Source organism: Lichenostomus cassidix, chromosome 26 (assembly GCF_008360975.1).
Source record: "Lichenostomus cassidix isolate B80296 chromosome 26, HeHo_3.0, whole genome shotgun sequence".
NCBI classification, from domain to species: domain Eukaryota; kingdom Metazoa; phylum Chordata; class Aves; order Passeriformes; family Meliphagidae; genus Lichenostomus; species Lichenostomus cassidix.
In genome coordinates, this window is record NC_139506.1 from 1210318 (window position 1) to 1225577 (window position 15260).

A 15260-nucleotide genomic window follows, 5' to 3' on the forward strand; every position below is an offset into this window, starting at 1 on the left:
GAAGCCAGGCTATGATGGAACTCAAGGGAGTGCATGTGTATCCCAGAGGAGCAGAGATGGGCTGCCCACTGTGTGAAGGTTTTCAGGGACTAAGGGTATATGATTCCTGCCAGGAGCAAGCAGCAATCTCTGAACAAGGATTCTTTCTGACAGCCTGGCCTGGAAACGTCCCAGCCCCTCACTGACACAGTGCTGCAGCACTTTACAGGTTTTCTGTGGCACTGATGGTCCATTGCTGGGGCAGGGGGAGTCCCTGTGGGTTGTGCTTTGTACCCCTGCAGCCACCAATCCCTCCTAGCACAGCTCTGATCTCCACTGCAAATCCCAGCAGTGTCCAGGGTGTGGCTATTCCACCCAGGACTCCTGTCTGTTCTCTGACTGACAAAGGTAATGGATTAAAGTTTGATATATTTAACACTGCCATGCACATCCAGGCACAAAGGTGCTGACCAGAGATCTCTGAGACACACAGAAACACCCACGGAGGAGGCTGCTCTTTGCCAGGCTGGAGAGGAAGGCAAGGCTCAAGGCAGAACATCCCCCATCTGCAGGAAAGAGCTCCCCAAGGTGCACAAATGGCTGGGGATCAGCCCTGGAGCTCTGCTGCCAGAAGGAGGGAGCGTGGGATGGAAGCAGAGCTTCTGAGCATCAGCACATCCATGGGGAAAATATGCCCCCAGCTGCCTCTGCTGCTGTTCTGCTGCCTGCAGGGGCTGCTCCTCCTTTGCACAGGCATCAGTTCACACTCACACACCTCAGGAGGCACAGGCAGCTGCTCCAGGAAAGGTTCTGGGAACAGGGAAAGGCTTTGGGCAAAAGGAAACGCAAGGAGCCAGAGGAGCTGAGGACCCCTGACGGGTCACAGCGTGTCTGGGGACCCTGAGGTTGGAGCTTGGAGAGCCTCAGTGCTGTTGGTCATTGCAAGGTCAGTGGCTCCAAGGCAGGGGGAACCAGGCTGGAGAGCTGGCTGGGTGCAAGAGGGGGTGTGAAGATTTGGTGGGCAAAGGGAGAACAGGCAGAGTCCTGCAATGGAGATGAGCCTTACAGTGGAGCCATGGAAAAGTGCAGTGGCTCCAGAGCTACCTTTTCACCTGGACTGCCTTCACTTTCTCTCTTTTTTTCTTTATAAACTTGCAAAATATCCTGTCTGACTGGGGTTGTGTTGTGCCAAAGCTCAGCCTGGTTACAAGGTACTGACTGGTTCAGGGCTGAGCTGCAGCAGAGGACACATTCCTGCAGTCCAGGCTGCTGCCCTTGGGGGAGAAGCTGCAGCAAAGTGGGAGCAGAGCCTAGGGAGACACAGGGTCTGATTCCCATGATCCCAGTCACTGCCAGGTGCATTTGCCCGTTCAGTTTTACAGGTGACTTTCTCTGTTTGGAAAATCCACTTTTTATTTACACAGTGATTAGAGCAGACAATGAACTTTATAGCTCTTCTTGGAGCAGACTCAGGGCCCTGAGCTGTGGCTCCTCATTCCACAAAGCCATCTGTCCCCTTCCTTTCTCCATCCCCTCAGTCTGGGTACCTAAGCCTCTCCTGAAGTCCCTTCCATCCTCTGGCAGGGCAGGTTGGGATTGTTCCCAACCTGCCTGGGAACGACTCCATGCTGACACTGCAGGGCTGGAGCAGCAGGATGCTGAGGAAGCACCAGAGCAGCTCAGTGCAGCAAACAGGGCATCCTTGAGGGGTCAAATCCATCAGATGCTTTGGGAATTGCACAGACTTGGGATTAGCATCAAGAAGCTGCACAAAAGGCTTCAAATGCAACATGCTGATGGAGAAAAATCTACTTGAGGAGCAAGGTAGCATTTGGCAGACAGTTTTCCAGGAGAACAGCAAAGACTGCCTGACCCTTAAAGTGTTAAATAACCCTTGTATGAGCTGTACTGGAGATATTTCCCATTTCCTTCTTCCTGCCTTCATTGCCCAAGGTGCACTTTATATTAATTTTCTTACTCTCTTTCCTTTTTTTTTTTCCTCCCATAGAAAATCGAGCTCTCCAGAGGAGTTGGTAGGTTCCAGCTCAGCTCTGCATTTATAAACTCGACTAATTACCCGGATAATGGGACTGTGGTAAGGGCATTTCCTGTGAGGCAAGGTTAGGCAGATAAAATACCTGGAGCCAGACGGTTTTGGATTCAGCCCTTCAGGGAGACGTTTTTAATTTATTAGTGCTATTTTTTAAAAATAAATTAAAAGGTTTTTAAATGAATGGAGATTTGCTCTTTCCAAGTGATTTATCTCCTTTGTCTGATGGGCGGAGGAGCTGGCAGGGATGTGGATGGGGAGGGAGGGAGAATCCAGGGAGATAGGAAACAGCGGGGTCATCTCAGGTGGAGGGGATGGGCGAGGGCTGCGTGGCCTCTCTGAACTGCTTCCCATCACGTCTGTGTCAGAGACGGGCTGGAGACTTCCCAGAGGAGAAGCACTTTTGGGGCAGATTGTTGCTATTTTGGCTGTAGCCTGAAGCTTTTTGATCTGGTTCTGGGGAGCAGCCATTCATTCCCCAGCCCTGCCTGTGCCCTGGGAACCACCTTGGCCCCTCTGGGGGCTGGGAAGGCAGGACAGTGCCAGGACAGTGCTGGGACACTGCTGGGACACTGCTGGGATTTCACTCTCTGTCAGCCCCAGGGTCCTGTCTTGAGTGTGCTGGGCAGGAGAAACCCTTGCCCTGCCTTCCATCCTTACTCCGTGGGACTTAGCCATGTCCATGACAGCACCACTGCCAGGTGCCACTTTTGCATTATTCTCTTTGCCTCAGCAGCTCCAAACAGAGCCCTGAGCAGGTGTTGGGGAATATGAGGTGGCTTTTGTGGTGGGGGACCCTTCATGCCCCTTGCCAGTGTGCTGCCAGCCCACCTGAGCCACACCTGAGAGCACAGAGCTGCTGCTGCTGCCCACCTACCTCATCCCAGAGCCCCCAGGGAGTGTCTCATCAGGCTTCCTGCTCTGTGTGTGTGTGTCACAGTCAGCCCCAGGGCCACAACACCTCTCTCTGCTTGGACACAACAGTCCTGATGGGAGAAAAATGTGCTTTCCCCTTTTCTTCAAAGCAGAGATCCAATCCCAGGGGCATTTTCAATGTGACACTTCCACAGCTACTTTGGTGGAAGATTTGAGAAGATCCATGAGGAGCCTCTGTGCCTTTTCAGCTGCACTCTGCACTTTCTCTCTGGGGTTTGCTCTGCTCTGCCATGGGGCTGAGGCTTGCCTAACAGCAGGTAAGGTGAAAATGCTAAATGATGCTCTATGTGTGCTGGTGTTTGGAGCTGGAACTTGCGCCCAGCTCTGAAATCCAGCTGCCACGGTTAGATGCCCTCCCCATGGTTATCCCTGAGGCACTGCACACACACACTCAAACTGTGGATATCTGCCTGCACAGGTTCAGCTCATCTTCCCTTTCCATCCCTCTGCACAGAGCAGTGACTTGGAGCTTGGTCATGTGGGGGGACTTCACACTCCCCTTCCCCTTCAGCTCTGATCCATGAAATATTCATATTTCAGGGAACACAGAGGGATAAATTCAGTGTTATCACAATCTACCTAATGAGGTCAAAATCGAGCACTACAAGATATGAGGCAATTATTCATCAGCCTTTAGACTGTGTTCAGACTGATTGCAAAGCTCAGGGACCTTAGGGCACTGCTCAGCTTTCAGGTGAAGGTGGTAAGAAGGAAACGAGAGCATGAGACCAGGTGGAAACTGATGTCACAGGGATCTCCTCATGAGAAATACTTTGCTGGTACAGCAGTGGGGAACCCTGGTCCTGTGTTAGCACCATGCAGGCCTTTGGATGGCAGTTTTCACTTGCTGTTCCTCTGAATCCACAGCCATGCTCTCCCTAGCACCCTGAGCAGCAGCTCTGAGTGTTCCTGAGAATCAGCCTCTGTCATTGCAGTGATGCTCCTGGCTGCAGCTGAGCTGTTCCTCCCATCAGCTTTTCCATAAGCATTCCTACTCACCAGGCCTATGATACACAACAAGTCTCATTGTAGAATCATGGGGTGCTTTGGGTTGGAAGGGACTTTAAAGATCATCTAATGCCAAGCTCCTGCCATGGGCAGGGACACCTCCCACAGGAAGGTGTCTAATCCCCCTGTCTTTCTCGCTGCATTGTAAAGACTGGGAAATTAAGTTTAAAATAATCAGGAAATGTAGAAGTCAAGATCTTTCCATCCGAAACGCTGCCGAGTGTTCTCCAGCACATGCTAAACATCCCACAGGACAGCACACCACAGGGCAGGTCTGACCAGGCAAATCTGGAGCAGGGAAGTGATGAGAAGGGCAGTGTGTCTGCAGTCTCAGCTCTTGGCATGCCTTGCGCCTCCTTCTTGCAAAAGATGGTGCTTCTCTTGACTCTTCTTCATTTCACCTCCCCACTCCTCACCCTCTCGGGATTCTGTCACCCCACTGTGCCAGGCCATGTGCCAGGCCATTTGCTGTGGTCCAAACATTCACCTTGGCCACAGGCCTTCCCCTCTGGCCATGCCAATGGTGATGGATGTCCTTCCCCTGGTATTTATGCTCTCCATGCCCAGCAGGCCCTGCCCTGCTCATGGAGCACTGCTGCATTTCCTGTGGGCATCCCCTGACCTTTTGTAGAGGATCAAGACCATTACCCATAGGGGCTACAGGAAGAATGTGTCCCATCAGGATATTTACACTCTTATTTACTCCATGTCTTTGGAAACAGCCAAAAAATACCAAGCTTCTCCCACTCTGACCATCTAATCCCTGATCTCATGGCTCAGCTTGGGGATTCTTCCCACAGCTCTGCAGGGTTGTTCTGTGTCATCTCTCAGGCTGACGGGAATGGGAGAGGGAATCTCACTGCTTTACAGGGCTGTTTCGAAACCCCTTTGGGAATCTGGCCCACGTGGCTCTGACTTGCTTCCAGTCCACCTTCCAGCTTTCCTTCCCAGGAAGGGAAAGCTGGGGGAGAGGCTGGTGAACAGCCAGGTCTTGCCCTGACAGAAAATCTTGGAGCTGCTTTCTCCAGTTGCATGCTGGTGTTTGACCAACTGAGACCTGGTGAGTGCTGCACATGTTCCTGTCCCCCCTTCAGTCTGGAGAACACAGAGCTGCTCTTGCTGGGCACTTGGCAGAACTGACTTGTGCACAGAAGCTGCAGGTCAATGCAAGGGAAATGTGAAGTCATTCATCTGGCTTCACCTCTTTCCAGATTTGCTGCCCCCCGAAATGTCAGGGCCAAGCCCTGTCCAAGAACAGAGATGCTCCACTGGGATCTGTTTTTGCAGAAATGTTGGGACTTGGGGTAGGTGTGCAGTGTGGTTGTACTTACACAGATTGCACATTGCTGAGACCTGCATGGAGCTGCTGCTTCTCTTAGGGTTTTGGCATTTGATAAAAATAGAAGCTTTCCTGTCTAGCTGAATATGAGAAGAAATAATTCCCTTAGGGAAACAGAGGGTTTTGCACCTAAAACATCCCAGGCTCTTCTGAAAAACCTGAAACAATGTTTTCCTCTCAAATTTTACAGTTCTTCAACTATTGTGCCTGGTTTATAATCGGCATCTGGCCACAAATACTCATTTTAGGAACCCTGGAGAAATTTCTGTCTTCACCAACCCTTACCATCCTGCTGCCTTCCAGGAGGTAACGCCCACGGGGTAACTGAGAGCACAGTTTGGCCTCCACAAGCCAAGAAAATGTGCTAAGTGCTGTCAACAGAATGTAATCATAATTTGAGTTAAAGGGTAAATGTGAAGACTGTAATCATCTCCACATGCACAGGAGCTGAGAGGTGGTAGGTAGATGCAGGTCTAGCAGCTTGGCTGGGATGGTGCAGCCAAAAGCTTGGCAGTTTTTTGCCCCAGAGCTCATCTAGCTTTGGTCAGCACACAGGTGGGTGCTAAGGATTAACATGGGGAGGTGGCTCCACTTGAGGAACACACATTCCTCAAGGATCACTGACTTGGAATGCTTGCTGGCTGGAGGTGAGAGTTGGATGCTCAGGCCAAGAGGAGCAGAAGGCATCTCCTTGCCTCTGGAGGACAATCCTTCAGAGCAATCAGATCTGGAGGAGAGTGTGGAGCTCTGTGCCACAGCCCTGTCCTTGCTGAGGCAGCTGTGCAGGCGGGGCTGGGGGACACTCACAGGCATGGTGTGTCCTGCAGAGGCTGGACACAGGCAGAGCTCTGCTCCAACCAGACCACCCTTGGAGGTCAGACCCTCCCAGGGCTGCCTGATCAGTGTCAGCAGAGACAGGACTTGCCCTGCTGCAGCTCTCCAGAGTCCCTGCATTGCTGCATAGCCCTGTCCCTGCAGGGACCAGGAGCAAGAGCAGGGGACATGGAGCTCCCCGAGTGCTGGGTGGCACCTTGAGTGAGCAGCAACAGGCAAAGAAAGGTTGAGAGCAGGAGCAGAGAGGAAGAGAGGGAAAATGAGCTTCCAGCACAAATGTCTGTGGAAACAGAATTATCTCCCAGGGCTGTGGAACCCTTTAGTCTTTCCCCCAGCAAACAAGGTGCCACCTTCTCCTCTGTAGCTCCATCCTGCCTGGGATGGGCAGAAGGATCTCTGAGCACCCTGGCTGCAGAGAAGGGCTGCCCAGATGTAGGCTGGGATGTTGCTGCATGGTCTGCTACAGCTGTAGCCCAAACAAGGTTTTCTTCCACCAGTGAGTTCCCTGCAGCTTGCCTGCCTTTGTGCTGCCTGGGTGCCACAGCTCTGCCCTCACATATTTGCTTGTGACCACCAGAAATGACTGGGGAGAAAGCCAAGCTGGGACCCGTGGGTCACCAGAGGAGACCATCCATCAGCCTCCCACCCCTGGCACAGCTCATCCTCTCCCCAGCTGGGCCCTTCTGGGTGGCCCCAGGATCTGCCAGTCTGCAAGGAGGAGACAATGTGTGTCATGGTCCTGCCCTGAGGGGTGTGTCTGGGGACCAAGGGCTTGCCTGCTGCTGCCACTCTTGCCCTATGGCTCCTGTTGGCACCGTGCTGGGCACAGAGGGACCCTGTCTGCTTGAGTGGCACTTGAATGCTGGGAGCAGCATCTCCTTTTGCCATGACCCAGACCCCCTGGCTCTCCCTGGCAGGAAGTGAGGCCCTGACTCTGACCCCAAGCCTGCATGAAAGGACATATTTCTGCACAATTGAAGGCATCAGGCACCTCTTACAGTCTTTCAGAGCCTCGATTTATTTTGTTTGCTTGTTTTTGTTTCCTCCTGGGCCCCTGCACAGCACACGAGGCACAGGCCATTCACACAGCTGTCACAGCACAGGGAATGTGTGGCCAGGCTGTGGGATGAAACTCTCCTGGAGTTCAGGGTGAGACCTGAACTGCTGCTAATCACAGAATCATGGAAATTTGGCTTGGAAGGGACCTCAAAGCCCATCTCATCCCACCCCCTGCTATGGGCAGGGACACCTTCCACTATCCCAGGTTGCTCCCAGAGCTGTCCCACCTGGCTTTGGACACTTCAGGTGTGGAGCAGCCACAGCTTCTCTGGGCACCCTGTGCCAGGGCCTGAGCACCCTCACAGCCAAGAATTCCTTCCTGCTGTCCAATCTCAATCTACCTTCCTGAAGATGTGCCCTGGAGGAGAGTGCATTCCTGCTTCCCATCCTCCCTGCAGTCTCCTGATGGATTGTTTCCCAGCTATGCCAAGCACATGGTGCAAGATGAAGTCAGCTGGCTATGATGATGCCAGGAGACATGAGACCATCTCAAACAGAGATACCCCACAGACCCCTGAGGACTTTACAGGCCCCAGACCCAAGCCAGCCCCTTGTTTTGGTGGTCAGGTTTTGGGGAGGCTTCAGGACCATGCCCATGTGGTGAGGAAGGAGACACACTCCTTGAGCAGGGCATGAATCCAAGCTCTTGGGATTGCACCTGGGCTAGACTGGTGTCCAGGCCCTCAGAACACCCTGCCAGCCACGCTGCTCACATGCACAGCTCCCTCTGCAGCAACAGCAGCACAGCCTGACAGCCCCAGGAGGAAAGCCCAGGCTCTCAATCCCCACTGAGCATCATGCCCTGGGTGTCCCCTCATTCTGGTGCCTGGAGCCAGCCCTGCTGCTGCCCTTGGCAACCAGTGACACCTGGGGGGCTTGGCCCCTTTCCCACGTGCTGTGCTGGGGGATGAACACAGCCCATGTGTTCAGGACAGAATAAAACAGGCACTCACAGGGTTTCCAGGCTGTGCAGCCCATCGAAGCCGTTGGCTCCCAGGCTCTGGATCCGGTTGTTGTGCAGGTGCCTGTGGACAAAGCAGAGATGGTCAGTGGGGCTGCAAGCTGACCTTTTCCTATGGTCTGAGGTGTCCAGAACATCCTGTAAGCTGAGCACGGCCAGGGCTGGGATGCCAAGGGGACTTTCAGGGCTCCCTCTCTTACCCCATGAGACACGTGTTGGGGGCAGCAGTGCTTGCAGAGCAGCTACAGAGCTCCCATTCCTCTCAGGAATTCCAGGCTGCTGCAGGAGTTTCCCTGAGATCTCCAGCTTCACAGCTGCCAGGTGGCTGTGGATGAACATGCTTAAGCAAGAAGCTTCAAGAAACACCCTAGAGCTCACCTTACCCTGGGCTCAGCCCACCGTGTGGCTTCCAGCAGCTGTTCATGGGCACTGGGTGCTATCTAAGGACACAATCATATTTGGACTCCTTAGAGCCTTAGTAGCACCAAGAAGACATAGAGTCCAAAAGCATCCTGTTAGTCACAGTTTATTATCTTTGCTTGAAAGAAAAGAAAAAAAAAGAAAGGAAGAAAGAAAGAAAGAAAGGAAAATGCTGCCAGTTCCTGGACCAGCTCCAATTTGATTGCAATGAGAGTTGTCTTCAGTTCAATTCTTGAGTGCCTGGCTGAAGTGCCGGGGCCATGCCACAGGCTGATGCACATTCTCTGCACCATAGGAACAGTTTTTTCCTGTTCCCCTTCATCCTGCTGTGACATGCCATGAACATCTAGTGCTTAAAGGCTTGGGAGCTCCCAGCCTTCAGTTGGCACAGGGGAGCCAAATGCTGGGGGCTCCTGCAAAGCCACCTGGGGTAGTTTTGCTTTGGAGTCTGGAGTCCTGTGTTCTGTGTTTCCATGGGTCCTTCACTCCCCTGTCTCAGTCTTTGGGCTTAATCCCTGGATTCCTCCTCTTGGATTATCAGACACTCTTGTGTGTGTGTTTACACCTCAGTGCTTTTCCTGTCTCACTCCTTTACAGCTGTGAGCTTGTGACTAAGTGTGTATCTCCCTCTGAAATCCCACTCCAAGGCACCTCCAAGTCCATGGAGAGAGTTCTTGTGAGCAGTCTGAGAAAAGTCTGCTGAAAAACAGAAGACAACCCACTGCTGCCCAGCCTGCACTCCTGCCAGCCTGCCCTGAACCCCCTTAGTGCTTGCAGTGCCACGGTCTGTGTGAGAAATGCCCACCAAGGAGGTCAGGTCTCTCAGGACACATTTCCCCATCAGTTCAGATTCTCTTTTAATGCAAAGCCCATGTGGTAAATTGCTGCCACACCACTCCCCTTTGGGGTCCTTTTGTCCCACGCCCATGGCAGCACCAGCAAGGGATGCACCAGCCTCTGTCCAATGCTGCTGCCTGCTTCCAAGAGCCTGGGGGAGCTCCATGCTGGCAGGTGGATCAATGATTTTTTCTTTATTTGCTGCTTGATCTAAATGTGTCTCAGCTTGAAAAATCTCTCACTCCACCTGGATTCAAGTGTGAGCTCTTTGGCTGAGTGCTGGCAGCTCCCACTGCCAAATATTCTAGGGTAAAACAGGAGGAAGCTGGGAATGGAGGAACAGCCAGGCTCTAGGGCAGTTTGGTAGGGGCTTGCAAAACAGAAACCAGCCTGAAACGGATGTTTGTCACTGGGATGAGAACATACAAACATTTCAGAGGAAGGGGAAGGGAGGGGAAAGATGTCTGATAAAATATGTTTGCTCCTGCGAGCAAATGGGAAAAAAGGATGTTGCCTGCAAGAAAACTTGGATTGTGACATTTAAAGAAGAAAAGCTTGAGATCAAAATGAGAATCTCATGGGAGAAATTTCTCTTTGTCACAAGAAAAGAAGTTTGAGCCCAGATGGTTTCCTCCATCAAATGTTAACAGCTCCTGGTCAAGCTGCCTTTTCTTCAGTTGGTGGTGCCAGCCATTTTGAGTCCCTTTGGCAGTGGATACTGCATTTGGCAAAGAGGGGTTTGGGTCTGGAATTGCTCTGGACTCACATGAAGAGGTACCACAAGATGCTCCTAACCCCTGTCTGCTGTGAGGGGACAGTGTGGGGACAAGGGAATGCCGAATGCCAGGGAAGGTGTGATCTCCCTGGATCCTTGTCAGGATGGTGTGACTGGACCTTTGTCCAAGCTCGGACATGCTGAGCAGCTGACTGCTGTCCCTGCAGCCAGGCAAGGAGGCAGCAGAGCAAAGCAATCACCTGCTGTGTTTATATTTGGCTCTAGAGTGCTTTGTTTGGAGGCAGAGTAATGAAAATCATCCGAAGGAAGTTCTTTGTTGGTGAGAAAATTATGAACAACCAAAAAAGGGAGTTATAAAAAAATTTGCTGTCCAAGCTGAACTCTAGAGTTACCCAACCACATGGCAATAATAGAAACAAGAGAGCTGGAAAGGGAAACACTTGAAAAGACATTCCTGTCTTCCATCCTGCCTCTTTTTCCTCCCCTGGTAAACAAATTTTAACAAGTGGAATTGCAACATCTCCAGCTCTTGTCAATTTGAGCTCAGCCCACACAACGTTATATTCTGCCCTGTAAATTACAGCTGGTTTGATAGCAGCTCGAGGTACTTGGTTCTGGCCTATAAACAACCCCTGGGATGCAAAAACATGGGAAGCCTTTAAGCATTTGCCATTGGAGCTAAAACCCAGCTCTCTCCTTGGCAAGGGCAATGAGCTTTAGGATGTGTGTCTCTTCCTTTGCAGGTCAGTCCTGTGGAGTGAGGATGGGTTTGGGCAATCATCCACGGAACAGGCTTTGCCCAGGGTGAGGACAGTCATTGCTGGCTTGTGTTCTCAGCCATGCACCTCCATCAGAAAACAGCAATTGTCACTGGAGCCTGGCAGGGTGGGACAATGGCCCAGGAGAAGCAGCATGAGAGCTCCACACCTTGTGGGACAAGTGAGCTCCTCTGCTGCCAGCTGGGTCTTGCTGAAACCAATGTAAATGGCAGTGGCTGCAGAATCCCACACAGGCTGGGGAGAGAGGCTGCAGCCTGGCAGGTGCCTCAGGTGGTGAGAATTTAGGACCAAAGCAGAAAAAAAGAAATCCTACAAGATTCATTCTGATGCACAATAAGAAAGGCGCAACAGATCCTAGAAAGAAGATTTTCTGTCCTTGCCAACAATTTCTTATCAGAAATTGGGAATAAATGTGATTTCTCCCCCATCATTCATGCAGCACCCTTGGTCATATTTGTTCAGTTTTCATTTTACTTCCTTTTCCATTTATTTTTCCAGAGAAATGAAAGGTCCTGGAGAACAGTCTGAGGGATATCCCAGCACAGGCATTAACTTCAACTGTGGCAATGCCACCTCTGTGAGGACTTCAGGTTTATCTTCCCCAGAAAGGAAGCAGCTTGAGCTGGAAATTGTATCAGCATCTGCACTGTGCACTGCTGAAAGCAGCACTAGCAGGACAAATGTATTGCTGATACCCACACTGGGAACTGGATGTCGATGCATTGAAATGGGTGCAGAAAAGAGCAATAAAAATGATCCAAGGGCTGGGGAAAAAATAGGATGGAGATTTAGAGAACTCAATCTGTTTAGTTTATTTAATCAGATCAAGGGGATGAGTGCAGTGTAATGTATAGGATTCTTCCTGGTTAGAAACTGGGTACTAAAATGGTTCTGTGATTTAGCAGAGAAAAGAATAATAAGAAAAAATGTCTGAAGTCAAAGCCAAAGAAAATTCAAATGGGAAATGTGAGCTTTTTTTTTAACACTAAGGATGATTAACCACTGGAACAGACTACAAAGAGAAGTGGTGGATTTGCCATCGCTTTCATTTCTAATGACTTCATTTTTTCTTCTCAAAAAGGACAAATGCAAACATTTTCCATCAATTCTTTGCATTAGATGATTTGAACCAAGCTCAAATCTGACATCATATGAATTCTTCCCTTGGACCAGCCATTGCCATGATGAGCTTCCATCTCCATTGTGGCAAAATTGTCGTTTCCCTCAACTTGGCCATAGATAAGTAGAGAAACCTAATTCATAAATGGTGCAAATTCCATGGATTGTTTCCATTACTGAAGGACCAGCATGAGACTTGTCCAGTGAAGAATAAAGCTTGATCCGAAGTGACATTCTCAGGGTGCATTGGAGCACGATTTGCTTCTTCCTCAAGTGCTGGAGAAGGAAATCCAATTTTGCCAAGGCAGCGAGCTTGGTCCTCTGAGAGAAAAGGCTCTTTTGCTAATTAAAAGGCTCATGAATGGGACCCAGATGTTCCAGGCAATATTGTTCTTAGTGATAATGAATTGCACATGCCTGGCACTCCCTGCCAACACCGAGGTTCCCAACAGCTTCTCAGAGAGGCACTGGTAACTCCCTTGCCTGGATGAGGGCAGCAATTCACAGGCTCATCCTGACACTGCAGTGCACCACACTGGGGTCTCTGGTGCTGGGAAGCTCAAAGTCCCACACATGTTGGCTGAAATGACTGGTGCTCAGCTTCCCTGGAAAGCAGGGATATGGTGATGTTTGCTCGCAGGCAAGGAAGACACTGAAAAGCAGTGGTCCCTTCTGGAAGTTTCAGCCAGGGTGACACCAGAATAAAGAGCAAAATGGGAATGGGAACCCAGGAGTCTTGCAAACTGTTTTTCTCTTCTAGTTGGTAAACCATTCTGTTAGAGAGAGAGCTGCATCTTGTTCTTTAATGGTAAAAACTATAAGAAAGAGGAGCTCTACTAAAGATCCTTCATTTACTGTCTTCACACTTCCAGCTGGAAGGTACTGCTGAGTGACCTTGACAATAAATTATCAGCTGATATTCAGGTTGTGTGAATGTCAAGAGCAGCAGAGGGGAGAGCCAGTCTTACATGAGAATACACACTAAATATACTATTTTATATATCTCCAGGAAATAGGTCTTGGTGTTTAGTAGCTATGAAAAAAGCAAATGAAATGACAGGGGCAACTAGAAGAGAGAAAGTGGGCACAGAACTGCATTGTACCATGGTATAAACCAGAATTAAGTTTTGTCTTTGATCCAGTGTGCAGATTTGGTCTCTCCATCAGGTGTGAAGGAACAAACAAGTGTGATATGTGAACAGAGTTCTGATTTTTTGCAGACAGGTAGTAACAGGACAAGGGGAAAAGACAGTGGAGAGGGTAGATTTAGATCAGATGTTGGGAAGAAATTCTTCCCCATGAGGGTGGGGAGGCCCTGGCACAGGGTGCCCAGAGAAGCTGTGGCTGCTCCTGGATCCCTGGCAGTGTCCAAGGCCAGGCTGGACAGGGCTTGGAGCAACCTGGGACAGTGGAAGGTGTCCCTGCCCATGGCAGGGTGTTGAACAAGATGAGCTTTAAGGTTCCTTTCAGCCCAAACCATTCTGGGATTCCATGTTGCAAACCAGGCAACTGGATGGATACTGGAAAAGCTGGGCTGAGGGAAGGGTACAAGAGACGGTGACAAACACAATGATGGCACAGAGGAGATGGACACAGAGCACAAGAATTAAACAAATTAATGTTAAAAAAAAACAACTGGTAGTGGCACGAGAACAACTTTTCCCAGAGTCCATTTCTTTGACCAGGTAGACAAGGGTGAGGGCCAGGTTAGAGGAGTGGAGCATCCCTTTTGCTCCCATTACAGGGCCAAGTTGACTCCTGGAGGTCTCCAGGAGCTCCCTGTGGAGGAAGGATCTGGGTTTTGACCTCATTTGCTCTAAATTAAGGGATTCTCTGCTATATGATGCAAGTAAAACTACTTGAGGATTTTTTCTATCCAGGTCTCTCATTACAGGGCAAACCTCTCTACTGCTTGGCCTGTTTTGGAGAGGTCACTCCAGCTCTGTGTCCCACACACATCCCAGCATGTCTGCTGAGAGCTCCTTTGGTGACATCAGGAAAGAAGGGAACTACAGCCCACTGCAGACATGTGGCAGCAAGGACACATCTGCAGCATGAGGGATTTCTTGGCAATGTAAGATTTTACTTGTGGACCCCCCTGGGGAAGGGGACTGAAAGAGGTGCTGTGATTCCTGGCCTGAGACTTGTTGCCAAATTCAGCTGACAGAGGAAATGAGGGACACTGCTGAGCACTGCTGTCATGCACTTTGTTGGACTGTCAGCGCAGCAGCATGGGGGTTCCAGATGCTGATTGCTAAATGAAAAATCCTTTATGCCCAAGAAAGATGAGGATTTTTGTGAAACAACCTTTGCTGCGTACAAGTCATCAGCTGAAAGTATACAGGCTTATTTCTGCTTGCAGATACTAAGATGAATTTGGTCCTGAATAGATCAGACTGGAAGTTAACATGTTCAGTATTCTATTCCCATGAGCTACCCTGATCAAATATCCACCTCTCTTCTGCCACCAAAGCTCAGTGCCAGCACCCCAGCACATGGGGTTATTGTTATTAAAGCCGGGAAAGGATGGTGCCAATTGCAGAGATTCATGGATTTCATGATGAGTGATTTACATGAGGCTCTGCTCACTGAACAGCCTGCAGCCCTAGTTGGAAGCCTGCAGCAGTAATAGATGGGAATAAGATCAGGGAATTCCTCAACAAAGGTGTAATTTATTAGCAGACACTGAACCTTTAAAGTATTCCAGATTGAGGCTGGGATGCTCTGATGTGAGTGCAGGATGGTGAAATGGTTCTGCCAAAGGCCCAAGGTGTGTGGAGGAGGAACAGCTCAGCTCTGCACCTGGGAGGCTCCTGCCCTCTGTATTGATCAGGCTGTACAGGAGAGATTCCCCTGTGCTCTGCCACATCTGCCCTTGGCTTGCTTCCCCAGGGGCTCATTTTAATACCCTATAGCTAATAGGGTATTAAAATTATTATAAATCCTGTAGGAAGTTTCCAATATTTATGGCAGCAGCCAGCTCCTCCATCTACCTGCAAATCCAGACATTTGGAGAGGAAAACACACATATCATCTAAGTCCCGGGAAAGGATGTCTTGTCTCCAGCTTGGCTGTCTTTTGGGAGCATTTGCTTGTCAGCTTGGTGGGTGAGTCTGGTGCAGGGACACATCCCTGGTTGGGACACAGGAGGAACACTGGGTGACTTTCCACTGGTGATGTGTTGACAAGGGCTTGCATGGAAG

General features: G+C 50.3%; 1 protein-coding gene across 2 annotated transcripts in view; it reads right to left on the reverse strand.

Annotated features, from left to right (window-relative positions):
• Positions 1 to 15260, reverse strand: part of LGR6 (leucine rich repeat containing G protein-coupled receptor 6) — a 143755-nt gene that overhangs the window by 32239 nt on the left and 96256 nt on the right. For both annotated transcript variants that reach the window (XM_085082960.1, XM_085082959.1), the window contains exon 6: positions 8159 to 8230. In XM_085082960.1, coding sequence (XP_084939086.1) covers positions 8159 to 8230 — 72 coding nt within the window. The remainder of the gene's footprint in view (positions 1 to 8158; positions 8231 to 15260) is intronic.